The sequence below is a fragment of the Nerophis lumbriciformis genome, linkage group LG25 (genome assembly GCF_033978685.3).
Source record: "Nerophis lumbriciformis linkage group LG25, RoL_Nlum_v2.1, whole genome shotgun sequence".
NCBI lineage: Eukaryota > Metazoa > Chordata > Actinopteri > Syngnathiformes > Syngnathidae > Nerophis > Nerophis lumbriciformis.
This window is the reverse complement of record NC_084572.2, coordinates 35714303-35728528: the sequence shown is the minus strand read 5'-3', so window position 1 is coordinate 35728528 and position 14226 is coordinate 35714303. Positions and strand designations below refer to the sequence as shown.

The window sequence follows — 14226 nt, the reverse complement described above, 5'->3', positions numbered from 1 at the left end:
TTCTCCGTCTTGTGCGCGCCTTTTGTTGTTACCCTTTTGTTTTTGTTTTTTGCCATAGTGTTTAATTAAATCATGTTTTCTCGCTCAATGCCTGCCGTCATCTCTGCATCTTGGGGTTCGTCACCAACATACTCTGACAGAATCAGCACCTCCAAGTACTAGTCCATGGTTCTCGCCCGGAAAAGCGTAGAGTGCCATCTCCGGGTTGGGGAGGAGATCTTGCCCCATGTGGAGGAGTTCAAGTACCTGGGAGTCTTGTTCACGAGTGAGGGAAGAGTGGATGGTGAGATCGACAGGCGGATCGGTGCGGCGTCTTCAGTAATGCGGACGCTGTGTCGATCCGTTGTGGTGAAGGAGCTGAGCCGGAAGGCAAAGCTCTCAATTTACCGGTCAATCTACGTTCCCATCCTCACCTATGGTCATGAGCTTTGGGTCATGACTGAAAGGACAAGATCACGGGTACAGGGGGCGGTATGGCGTAGTGGGTAGAGCGGCCATGCCAGAAACCTGAGGGTTGCAGGTTCGCTCCCCGCCTCTTACCATCCAAATCGCTGCCGTTGTGTCCTTGGGCAGGCCACTTTACCCTTTCCCCCGGTGCAGCTCACACTGGTGAATGAATGATGAATGATAGGTGGTGGTCGGAGGGGCCGTAGGCACAAACCCCAGGGCAGCTCTGGCTACAAAAGTAGCTTACCACCACCAGGTGTGAATGAATGATGGTTTCCCACTTCTCTGTGAAGCGCTTTGAGTGTCTAGAAAAGCGCTTTATAAATCTAATCCATTATTATTATTACAAGCGGCCAAAATGAGTTTCCTCAGAGATAGGGTGAGAAGCTCTATCATCCGGGAGGAACTCAAAGTAAAGGTGCTGCTCCTCCACATGGAGAGGAGCCAGATGAGGTGGTTCGGGCATCTGGTCAGGATGCCACCCGAACGCCTCCGTAGGGAGGTGTTTAGGGCACGTCTAACCGGTAGGAGGCCATGGGGAAGACCCAGGACACGTTGGGAAGACTAAGTCTCCCGGCTGGCCTGGGAATGCCTCGGGATCCCCCGGGAGGAGCTGGACGAAGTGGCTGGGGAGAGGAAAGTCTGGGCTTCTCTGCTTAGGCTGCTGCCCCCGCCACCCGACCTCGGATAAGCGGAAGAAGATGGATGGACGACATACATTTCTATATTTAGTTTCCGGTCAAACCGTTTCTACATTCCACTAGCATTTCAGTTGAGCTCCAGCTCTTCCATTTTCAAACCATTCCTACTCCACATTAAAACTTTTTTTTCCCGAAAGCATGTGACCCGCTTTTGCCGGTTTTCACATTGCCACGCCCACCACTGATGCCCCGCCCCCTTCTTCCTTACAATCTGTTTTTGTGGCGTTGTTGGCATGTTCGAAGCTTTGATGTAATTACTACTTCCTGTCCAGCAGCATCCCCCCCCCCCCCCCCTCCCCTCTCCCATCATCCTCACGCTACCTCAACTCCCCCCACCCCCCCTCCCCCGCCCGGGGGGGGCACACATACAGTAGAGAGAGGCTGAATAAAAGACTTCACCCTAGGGGAGGGTCTGTGGGAGGCGGAGTCTTATTGCTGTTGTTTGTAAAAGCTTTTAATGGATGATTGCACTCTCTCTCTCTCTCTCTCTCTCTCTCTCTCTCTCTCTCTCTCTTTCTCTCTCCTGTGTGCGTGTGAGGGAGAGAGAGAGAGGGAGTCCCCCCCCTAGTGGCGGCTGCATGCGCAATGACTCAATAAGAGTGGAGCGGAGAGGAAGGAGGAGGACAGTGCTGACGCAGAGCAAAGTCTTACCGGTTCTGAAGGACCGAACCCCACCCTGGGTCCCAGCTGAACCCCTCCGCTCCGGGCCCCCCAACGTCGCCCCCCTTTTTCTGGCATTGCCGTGCGTCCACTTCAAGCCGAGGAGTGAGAAGGATGCCTGCCGGGAGCACGGAGAGGTCAAGAGGACGCCGGCCGGCGCTGCCGCTGGTGGACCCGGGCCGAGCGCCCCGCCGGACCCTGATGCCGCTGATGATGCTGATGCTGGCAGGCTGGGGGGGCGTGGAGGCGTGCCCGGCGCCGTGCAGCTGCCTGGGGACGACGGTGGACTGCCACGGCCTCGGGATCCATGCTGTGCCCAAGAACATCCCCAGAGGAACAGAGAGGCTGTGAGTAACCGTGTGTGTGTGTGTGTGTAGTATATCTACCCTTCTTGAGACATCAACAAGGAAAAGTAGCTTCCATATGAGGAGGTGTGAACAAGATAGGACCGAAATCATGGTCCCAATACGGAAAACCATTGCATTTAATAGAGAGCCAAATACTAGAGTCTGTGAACATTGCTCCAAAGTCAGGATTTCTTTGGTTGATTTAATGTGCATACAAAAGTAAACATTGACATTTGTCACATAAAATTCTGACTTTTATCACAATATTGCCATTTTTTTGTTGTTGTTGTTCTTGTAAAATAGTGACATTTTTTGGAGTAAAATTATGACTTTTGTCATAATTTTGCCAAGTGAAATTCCGATTATTTTTATAATATTGCCAACATTTTTAAGTTTTCTCATAACATTGTGACCTTTTGTCCAGTAAAAATACGACTCTTTTTTTTACTAAAATTGTCAAAATGTTGAGCTTTTCTTGTAAAATTGTGAATGTTATTGAGTAAAATTCCAACTTTTATCATAATATTGCACAACTGTTCAGTTTTCCTCGTACAATTTTGACTTGCGTAGAGTAAAATGACGACTTTTATTATAACACTGCCAAAATTCTAACTTTTTCTTGTGAAATTGTGACGTTTTTTTTGTGAAATTCCATGTCATTTTTCACAACAAGCTTTTTTATATTTGCACAGTATGTATATATTAATAATGTTGTAAATACACATCTTTATATATCTAGAAAGGGTGGTCCTAAAGTAGGCATTTTTCTCAGGTCTCAAGAAGGTAAGAAATACAAGAATGTGTATATGTGTGTGTGTGTGTGTGTGTGTTCTTGTATTTCTACCCTTCTTGAGACATAAACAAGGAAAAGTAGCTTCCATATGAGGAGGTGTGAACAAGTGATGACATAAATCATGGTCCCAATACTGAAAACCATTGCATCTAATAGAGAGCCAAATACTAGAGTCCGTGAACATTGCTCCAAAGTCAGGATTTATTTGGTTGATTTAATGTGCATACAAAAGTAAACATTGACATTTGTCACATAAAATTCTGACTTTTATGACAATATTGCCAATTTTTTTGTTGTTCTTGTAAAATAGTGAAATTTTTTGGAGTAAAATTATGACTTTTGTCATAATTTTGCCAAGTGAAATTCCGATTATTATTATAATATTGCCAACATTTTTAAGTTTTCTTATAACATTGTGACCTTTTTGTCCAGTAAAATTACGACTCTTTTTTTACTAAAATTGTCAAAATGTTGAGCTTTTCTTGTAAAATTGTGAATGTTATTGAGTAAAATTCCAACTTTTATCATAATATTGCACAACTGTTCAGTTTTCCTCGTACAATTTTGACTTGCGTGGAGTAAAATGACGACTTTTATTATAACACTACCAAAATTCTAACTTTTTCTTGTGAAATTGTGACGTTTTTCTTGTGAAATTCCATGTCATTTTTCACAACAAGCTTTTTTATATTTGCATGGTATGTATATATTAATAATGTTGTAAATACACATCTTTATATATCTAGAAAGGGTGGTCCTAAAGAGGTAGGCATTTTTCTCAGGTCTCAAGAAGGTAAGAAATACAAGAATGTGTGTGTGTGTGTGTGTGTGTGTGTGTTCTTGTATTTCTACCATTTTTGAGACATCAACAAGGAAAAGTAGCTTCCATATGAGGAGGTGTGAACAAGTTAGGACATAAATCATGGTCCCAATACTGAAAACCATTGCATCTAATAGAGAGCCAAATACTAGAGTCCGTGAACATTACTCCAAAGTCAGGATTTATTTGGTTGATTTAATGTGCATACAAAAGTAAACATTGACATTTGTCACATAAAATTCTGACTTTTATCACAATATTGACAATTTTGTTGTTGTTCTTGTAAAATAGTGACATTTTTTGGAGTAAAATTATGACTTTTGTCATAATTTTGCCAAGTGAAATTCCGATTATTATTATAATATTGCCAACATTTTTAAGTTTTCTTATAACATTGTGACCTTTTGTCCAGGAAAATTACGACTCTTTTTTTTTACTAAAATTGTCAAAATGTTGAGCTTTTCTTGTAAAATTGTGAATGTTATTGAGTAAAATTCCAACTTTTATTATAATATTGCACAACTGTTCAGTTTTTCTCATACAATTTTGACTTGCGATGAGTAAAATGACGACTTTTATTATAACACTGCCAAAATTCTAACTTTTTCTTGTGAAATTGTGACGTTTTTCTTGTGAAATTCCATCTCATTTTTCACAACAAGCTTTTTTATATTTGCATAGTATGTATATATTATTAATGCTGTAAATACAAATATTTATATATCTAGAAAGGGTGGTCCTAAAGAGGTAGACATTTTTCTTAGGTCTCAAGAAGGTAAGAAATACAAGAATGTGTGTGTGTGTGTTTGTGTGTGTGTTGTATTTCAACCCTTCTTGAGACATCAACAAGGAAAAGTAGCTTCCATATGAGGAGGTGTGAACAAGTTAGGACATAAATCATGGTCCCAATACTGAAAACCATTGCATCTAATAGAGAGCCAAATACTAGAGTCTGTGAACATTGCTCCAAAGTCAGGATTTATTTGGTTGATTTAATGTGTGTACAAAAGTAAACATTGACATTTGTCACATAAAATTCTGACTTTTATCACAATATTGCCATTTTTTTGTTGTTGTTCTTGTAAAATAGTGACATTTTTTGGAGTAAAATTATGACTTTTGTCATAATTTTGCCAAGTGAAATTCCGATTATTATTATAATATTGCCAACATTTTTAAGTTTTCTTATAACATTGTGACCTTTTGTCCAGGAAAATTACAACTCTTTTTTTTACTAAAATTGTCAAAATGTTGAGCTTTTCTTGTAAAATTGTGAATGTTTTTGAGTAAAATTCCAACTTTTATCATAATATTGCACAACTGTTCAGTTTTCCTCGTACAATTTTGACTTGCGTAGAGTAAAATGACGACTTTTATTATAACACTGACAAAATTCTAACTTTTTCTTGTGAAATTGTGACGTTTTTCTTGTGAAATTCCATCTAATTTTTCACAACAAGCTTTTTTATATGTGCATAGTATGTATATATTATTAATGTTGTAAATACACATCTTTATATATCTAGAAAGGGTGGTCCTAAAGAGGTAGGTATTTTTCAGAGGTCTCAAGAAGGTAAGAAGAACAAGAATGTGTGTGTGTGTTGTATTTCAACCCTTCTTGAGACATCAACAAGGAAAAGTAGCTTCCATATGAGGAGGTGTGAACAAGATAGGACCGAAATCATGGTCCCAATACTGAAAACCATTGCATCTAATAGAGAGCCAAATACTAGAGTCCGTGAACATTGCTTCAAAGTCAGGATTTATTTGGTTGATTTAATGTGTATACAAAAGTAAACATTGACATTTGTCACATAAAATTCTGACTTTTATCACAATATTGCCATTTTTTTGTTGTTGTTCTTGTAAAATAGTGAAATTTTTTGTAGTAAAATTATGACTTTTGTCATAATTTTGCCAAGTGAAATTCCGATTATTATTATAATATTGCCAACATTTTTAAGTTTTCTCATAACATTGTGACCTTTTGTCCAGTAAAATTACGACTCCTTTTTTACTAAAATTGTCAAAATGTTGAGCTTTTCTTGTGAAATTGTGAATGTTATTGAGTAAAATACCAACTTGTATCATAATATTGCACAACTGTTCAGTTTTTCTCGTACAATTTTGACTTGCGTCGAGTAAAATGACGACTTTTATTATAACACTGCCAAAATTCTAACTTTTTCTTGTGAAATTCCATCTCATTTTTCACAACAAGCTTTTTTATATTTACATAGTATGTATATATTATTAATGTTGTAAATACAAATATTTATATATCTAGAAAGGGTGGTCCTAAAGAGGTAGGCATTTTTCGGAGGTCTCAAGAAGGTAACGTGTGTGTGTGTGTTGTATTTCTACCCTTTTTGAGACATCAACAAGGAAAAGTAGCTTCCATATGAGGAGGTGTGAACAAGTTTGGACATAAATCGTGGTCCTAATACTGAAAACCATTGCATCTAATAGAGAGCCAAATACTAGAGTCCGTGAACATTGCTCCAAAGTCAGGATTTATTTGGTTGATTTAATGTGCATACAAAAGTAAACATTGACATTTGTCACATAAAATTCTGACTTTTATGACAATATTGCCAATTTTTTTGTTGTTCTTGTAAAATAGTGAAATTTTTTGGAGTAAAATTATGACTTTTGTCATAATTTTGCCAAGTGAAATTCCGATTATTATTATAATATTGCCAACATTTTTAAGTTTTCTTATAACATTGTGACCTTTTTGTCCAGTAAAATTACGACTCTTTTTTTACTAAAATTGTCAAAATGTTGAGCTTTTTTTGTAAAATTGTGAATGTTATTGAGTAAAATTCCAACTTTTATCATAATATTGCACAACTGTTCAGTTTTCCTCGTACAATTTTGACTTGCGTAGAGTAAAATGACGACTTTTATTATAACACTGCCAAAATTCTAACTTTTTCTTGTGAAATTGTGACGTTTTTCTTGTGAAATTCCATGTCATTTTTCACAACAAGCTTTTTTATATTTGCACAGTATGTATATATTAATAATGTTGTAAATACACATCTTTATATATCTAGAAAGGGTGGTCCTAAAGAGGTAGGCATTTTTCTCAGGTCTCAAGAAGGTAAGAAATACAAGAATGTGTGTATGTGTGTGTGTGTGTGTTCTTGTATTTCTACCCTTCTTGAGACATCAACAAGGAAAAGTAGCTTCCATATGAGGAGGTGTGAACAAGTGATGACATAAATCATGGTCCCAATACTGAAAACCATTGCATCTAATAGAGAGCCAAATACTAGAGTCCGTGAACATTGCTCCAAAGTCAGGATTTATTTGGTTGATTTAATGTGCATACAAAAGTAAACATTGACATTTGTCACATAAAATTCTGACTTTTATCACAATATTGACAATTTTGTTGTTGTTCTTGTAAAATAGTGACATTTTTTGGAGTAAAATTATGACGTTTGTCATAATTTTGCCAAGTGAAATTCCGATTATTATTATAATATTGCCAACATTTTTAAGTTTTCTTATAACATTGTGACCTTTTGTCCAGTAAAATTACAACTCTTTTTTTACTAAAATTGTCAAAATGTTGAGCTTTTCTTGTAAAATTGTGAATGTTATTGAGTAAAATTCCAACTTTTATCATAATATTGCACAACTGTTCAGTTTTTCTCGTACAATTTTGACTTGCGTTGAGGAAAATGACGACTTTTATTATAACACTGCCAAAATTCTAACTTTTTCTTGTGAAATTGTGACGTTTTTCTTGTGAAATTCCATCTCATTTTTCACAACAAGCTTTTTTATATTTGCATAGTATGTATATATTATTAATGCTGTAAATACAAATATTTATATATCTAGAAAGGGTGGTCCTAAAGAGGTAGGCATTTTTCTCAGGTCTCAAGAAGGTAAGAAATACAAGAATGTGTGTATGTGTGTGTGTGTGTGTTCTTGTATTTCTACCCTTCTTGAGACATAAACAAGGAAAAGTAGCTTCCATATGAGGAGGTGTGAACAAGTGATGACATAAATCATGGTCCCAATACTGAAAACCATTGCATCTAATAGAGAGCCAAATACTAGAGTCCGTGAACATTGCTCCAAAGTCAGGATTTATTTGGTTGATTTAATGTGCATACAAAAGTAAACATTGACATTTGTCACATAAAATTCTGACTTTTATCACAATATTGACAATTTTGTTGTTGTTCTTGTAAAATAGTGACATTTTTGGGAGTAAAATTATGACTTTTGTCATAATTTTGCCAAGTGAAATTCCGATTATTATTATAATATTGCCAACATTTTTAAGTTTTCTTATAACATTGTGACCCTTTTGTACAGGAAAATTACAACTCTTTTTTTTACTAAAATTGTCAAAATGTTGAGCTTTTCTTGTAAAATTGTGAATGTTATTGAGTAAAATTCCAACTTTTATCATAATATTGCACAACTGTTCAGTTTTCCTCGTACAATTTTGACTTGCGTGGAGTAAAATGACGACTTTTATTATAACACTGACAAAATTCTAACTTTTTCTTGTGAAATTCCATCTCATTTTTCACAACAAGCTTTTTTATATTTACATAGTATGTATATATTATTAATGTTGTAAATACACATCTTTATATATCTAGAAAGGGTGGTCCTAAAGAGGTAGGCATTTTTCTCAGGTCTCAAGAAGGTCAAAAATACAAGAATGTGTGTGTGTGTGTGTGTGTGTGTGTGTGTGTGTGTGTGTGTGTGTGTGTGTGTGTGTGTGTTGTATTTCTACCCTTCTTGAGACATCAACAAGGAAAAGTAGCTTCCATATGAGGAGGTGTGAACAAGTGATGACATAAATCGTGGTCCCAATACTGAAAACCATTGCATCTAATAGAGAGCCAAATACTAGAGTCCGTGAACATTGCTCCAAAGTCAGGATTTTTTTGGTTGATTTAATGTGCATACAAAAGTAAACATTGACATTTGTCACATAATTCTGACTTTTATCACAATATTGCCATTTTTTTTGTTGTTCTTGTAAAATTATGACTTTTGTCATAATTTTGCCAAGTGAAATTCCGATTATTTTTATAATATTGCCAACATTTTTAAGTTTTCTCATAACATTGTGACCTTTTGTCCAGTAAAAATACGACTCTTTTTTTTACTAAAATTGTCAAAATGTTGAGCTTTTCTTGTAAAATTGTGAATGTTATTGAGTAAAATTCCAACTTTTATCATAATATTGCACAACTGTTCAGTTTTTCTCGTACAATTTTGACTTGCGTTGAGGAAAATGACGACTTTTATTATAACACTGCCAAAATTCTAACTTTTTCTTGTGAAATTGTGACGTTTTTCTTGTGAAATTCCATCTCATTTTTCACAACAAGCTTTTTTATATTTGCATAGTATGTATATATTAATAATGTTGTAAATACACATCTTTATATATCTAGAAAGGGTGGTCCTAAAGAGGTAGACATTTTTCTCAGGTCTCAAGAAGGTAAGAAATACAAGAATGTGTGTGTGTGTGTGTGTGTGTGTGTTCTTGTATTTCTACCCTTTTTGAGACATCAACAAGGAAAAGTAGCTTCCATATGAGGAGGTGTGAACAAGATAGGACATAAATCATGGTCCCAATACTGAAAACCATTGCATCTAATAGAGAGCCAAATACTAGAGTCCGTGAACATTGCTCCAAAGTCAGGATTTCTTTGGTTGATTTAATGTGCATACAAAAGTAAACATTGACATTTGTCACATAAAATTCTGACTTTTATCACAATATTGCCAATTTTTTTTTTGTTGTTCTTGTAAAATAGTGACATTTTTTGGAGTAAAATTATGACTTTTGTCATAATTTTGCCAAGTGAAATTCCGATTATTATTATAATATTGCCAACATTTTTAAGTTTTCTTATAACATTGTGACCTTTTTGTCCAGTAAAATTACGACTCTTTTTTTACTAAAATTGTCAACATGTTGAGCTTTTCTTGTAAAATTGTGAATGTTATTGAGTAAAATTCCAACTTTTATCATAATATTGCACAACTGTTCAGTTTTTCTCGTACAATTTTGACTTGCGTTGAGTAAAATGACGACTTTTATTATAATACTGCCAAAATTCTAACCTTTACTTGTGAAATTCCATCTCATTTTTCACAACAAGCTTTTTTATATGTGCATAGTATGTATATATTATTAATGTTGTAAATACAAATATTTATATATCTAGAAAGGGTGGTCCTAAAGAGGTAGGCATTTTTCGGAGGTCTCAAGAAGGTAACGTGTGTGTGTGTGTGCGTGTTGTATTTCTACCCTTTTTGAGACATCAACAAGGAAAAGTAGCTTCCATATGAGGAGGTGTGAACAAGTTAGGACATAAATCGTGGTCCTAATACGGAAAACCATTGCATCTAATAGAGAGCCAAATACTAGAGTCCGTGAACATTGCTCCAAAGTCAGGATTTATTTGGTTGATTTAATGTGCATACAAAAGTAAACATTGACATTTGTCACATAAAATTCTGACTTTTATCACAATATTGACAATTTTGTTGTTGTTCTTGTAAAATAGTGACATTTTTTGGAGTAAAATTATGACTTTTGTCATAATTTTGCCAAGTGAAATTCCGATTATTATTATAATATTGCCAACATTTTTAAGTTTTCTTATAACATTGTGACCTTTTGTCCAGGAAAATTACAACTCTTTTTTTTTTACTAAAATTGTCAAAATGTTGAGCTTTTCTTGTAAAATTGTGAATGTTATTGAGTAAAATTCCAACTTTTATCATAATATTGCACAACTGTTCAGTTTTTCTCGTACAATTTTGACTTGCGTTGAGTAAAATGACGACTTTTATTATAACACTGCCAAAATTCTAACTTTTTCTTGTGAAATTGTGAAGTTTTTCTTGTGAAATTCCATCTCATTTTTCACAACAAGCTTTTTTATATTTGCATAGTATGTATATATTATTAATGCTGTAAATACAAATATTTATATATCTAGAAAGGGTGGTCCTAAAGAGGTAGACATTTTTCTTAGGTCTCAAGAAGGTAAGAAATACAAGAATGTGTGTGTGTGTGTGTTTGTGTGTGTGTGTTGTATTTCAACCCTTCTTGAGACATCAACAAGGAAAATTAGCTTCCATATGAGGAGGTGTGAACAAGTTAGGACAAAAATCATGGTCCCAATACTGAAAACCATTGCATCTAATAGAGAGCCAAATACTAGAGTCCGTGAACATTGCTCCAAAGTCAGGATTTCTTTGGTTGATTTAATGTGCATACAAAAGTAAACATTGACAGGTGCAAAGGCAGCAATATGTGATAAAACAAGATGAAGAAGGACTTCCCTATTCGTCCCATATGTGACCATAGGATGAACAAATACACTACGCTACTAAGACTAGAGTGGCCATTAACAGTCAGCTTCTACAGCTGGTTTGCCCAAAGTGCGGCACAGGGGCCACCTGTGGTCCGTGACTCGTTTGTCATCGGCCTTAAGCACATTACAAAAAAACGAAAAATAGAGATCTCATTTGCTCCCTGGTGGTGAAATCTATCAAAAGGAGGGATTCTTCAAATGGGCTGTGTGTCGCTTTTAAAAGTGCTCCCCCTCTGGTCAACATACGAAATAAGAAGTGTGTGTAAAAATTTTAAGTGCTCCCCTTCTGGCCAACATATGTAATAAGTGTGTGTAAAAAAATTGGTAAAATTATATACATATACATATAAAAATTGGTAAAATTTATTTAAAAAAAAAAAAAAAAAAAAAAAAATATATATATATATATATATATATATTTTTTTTTTTCTTTCTTTTTTTTTTAAAATAAATTTTACCAATTTTTATATGTATATATATATATATATATATATATATATATATATATATATATATATATATATATATATATATATATATATATATATATATGTGTGTGTGTGTGTATATATATGTGTATATATATGTGTATATATATATATATATATATATATATATACAGGTAAAAGCCAGTAAATTAGAATATTTTGAAAAACTTGATTTATTTCAGTAATTGCATTCAAAAGGTGTAACTTGTACATTATATTTATTCATTGCACACAGACTGATGCATTCAAATGTTTATTTCATTTAATTTTGATGATTTGAAGTGGCAACAAATGAAAATCCAAAATTCCGTGTGTCACAAAATTAGAATATTACTTAAGGCTAATACAAAAAAGGGATTTTTAGAAATGTTGGCCAACTGAAAAGTATGAAAATGAAAAATATGAGCATGTACAATACTCAATACTTGGTTGGAGCTCCTTTTGCCTCAATTACTGCGTTAATGCGGCGTGGCATGGAGTCGATGAGTTTCTGGCACTGCTCAGGTGTTATGAGAGCCCAGGTTGCTCTGATAGTGGCCTTCAACTCTTCTGCGTTTTTGGGTCTGGCATTCTGCATCTTCCTTTTCACAATACCCCACAGATTTTCTATGGGGCTAAGGTCAGGGGAGTTGGCGGGCCAATTTAGAACAGAAATACCATGGTCCGTAAACCAGGCACAGGTAGATTTTGCGCTGTGTGCAGGCGCCAAGTCCTGTTGGAACTTGAAATCTCCATCTCCATAGAGCAGGTCAGCAGCAGGAAGCATGAAGTGCTCTAAAACTTGCTGGTAGACGGCTGCGTTGACCCTGGATCTCAGGAAACAGAGTGGACCGACACCAGCAGATGACATGGCACCCCAAACCATCACCCAACCATGCAAATTTTGCATTTCCTTTGGAAATCGAGGTCCCAGAGTCTGGAGGAAGACAGGAGAGGCACAGGATCCACGTTGCCTGAAGTCTAGTGTAAAGTTTCCACCATCAGTGATGGTTTGGGGTGCCATGTCATCTGCTGGTGTCGGTCCACTCTGTTTCCTGAGATCCAGGGTCAACGCAGCCGTCTACCAGCAAGTTTTAGAGCACTTCATGCTTCCTGCTGCTGACCTGCTCTATGGAGATGGAGATTTCAAGTTCCAACAGGACTTGGCGCCTGCACACAGCGCAAAATCTACCCGTGCCTGGTTTACGGACCATGGTATTTCTCTTCTAAATTGGCCCGCCAACTCCCCTGACCTTAGCCCCATAGAAAATCTGTGGGGTATTGTGAAAAGGAAGATGCAGAATGCCAGACCCAAAAACGCAGAAGAGTTGAAGGCCACTATCAGAGCAACCTGGGCTCTCATAACACCTGAGCAGTGCCAGAAACTCATCGACTCCATGCCACGCCGCATTAACGCAGTAATTGAGGCAAAAGGAGCTCCAACCAAGTATTGAGTATTGTACATGCTCATATTTTTCATTTTCATACTTTTCAGTTGGCCAACATTTCTAAAAATCCCTTTTTTGTATTAGCCTTAAGTAATATTCTAATTTTGTGACACACGGAATTTTGGATTTTCATTTGTTGCCACTTCAAATCATCAAAATTAAATGAAATAAACATTTGAATGCATCAGTCTGTGTGCAATGAATAAATATAATGTACAAGTTACACCTTTTGAATGCAATTACTGAAATAAATCAAGTTTTTCAAAATATTCTAATTTACTGGCTTTTACCTGTGTGTGTATATATATATGCATAAGCGGTAGAAAATGGATGGATTTTCTCATATTCTTTCTGTTTCTGTAATATTGCAATATTTTCTCTTCAAAAAAGTATTACTTTTTTTTGAATGTCAAATTATTACTTTTTAATGCAAAATGGTAACATTTGTCATCTAAAATTCTGACTTTTATCACAATATTGCCATTTTTTTTGTTGTTCTTGTAAAATAGTGAGTACAATTCTGACTTTTGTCATAATTATGCAAAGTGAAATTCCAATCATTATTATAATATTGCCAACATTTTTCCATCCAATCATCTTCTTCTGCTTATCCGAGGTCGGGTCGCGGGGGCAGCAGCCTAAGCAGGGAAGCCCAGACTTCCCTCTCCCCAGCCACTTCGTCCAGCTCCTCCCGGGGGATCCCGAGGCGTTACCAGACCAGCAGGGAGACATAGTCTTCCCAACGTGTCCTGGGTCTTCCCCGTAGCCTCCTACCGGTCGGACGTGCCCTAAACACCTCCCTAGGGAGGCGTTGGGGTGGCATCCTGACCAGATGCCCTCACCTCATCTGGCTCCTCTCCATGTGGAGGAGCAGCGGCTTTACTTTGAGCTCCTCCTGGATGACAGAGCTTCTCACCCTATCTCTAAGGGAGAGAGAGAGAGGAAACTCATTTCGGCCGCTTGTACCCGTGATCTTGTCCTTTCGGCGTTTCTGGGTGTTGTTGATAAAGGACTTTCGCTTTGTTTTAACTTGCACTTAACCGATGTAGCCACAAACTGTAGTTACTGACAGTGGTTTTCTGAAGTGTTCCTGAGCCTATGTGGTGATATCCTTTACACACCGATGCCGCTTTTTGATGCGGTATCACCTGTGCGGTGATTTCTCCA

At 36.4% G+C, this 14226-nt stretch overlaps 1 protein-coding gene across 1 annotated transcript in view; it reads left to right on the top strand.

Annotated features, from left to right (window-relative positions):
* The first annotated feature begins 1863 nt into the window (after positions 1-1863).
* The window catches only part of LOC133621877 (slit homolog 1 protein-like), a 134299-nt gene continuing 121936 nt past the window's right edge, over positions 1864-14226 (top strand). Inside the window, exon 1 of the mRNA XM_061984299.1 lies at positions 1864-2155. Coding sequence (XP_061840283.1) covers positions 1923-2155 — 233 coding nt within the window. The 5' untranslated portion in view covers positions 1864-1922. The remainder of the gene's footprint in view (positions 2156-14226) is intronic.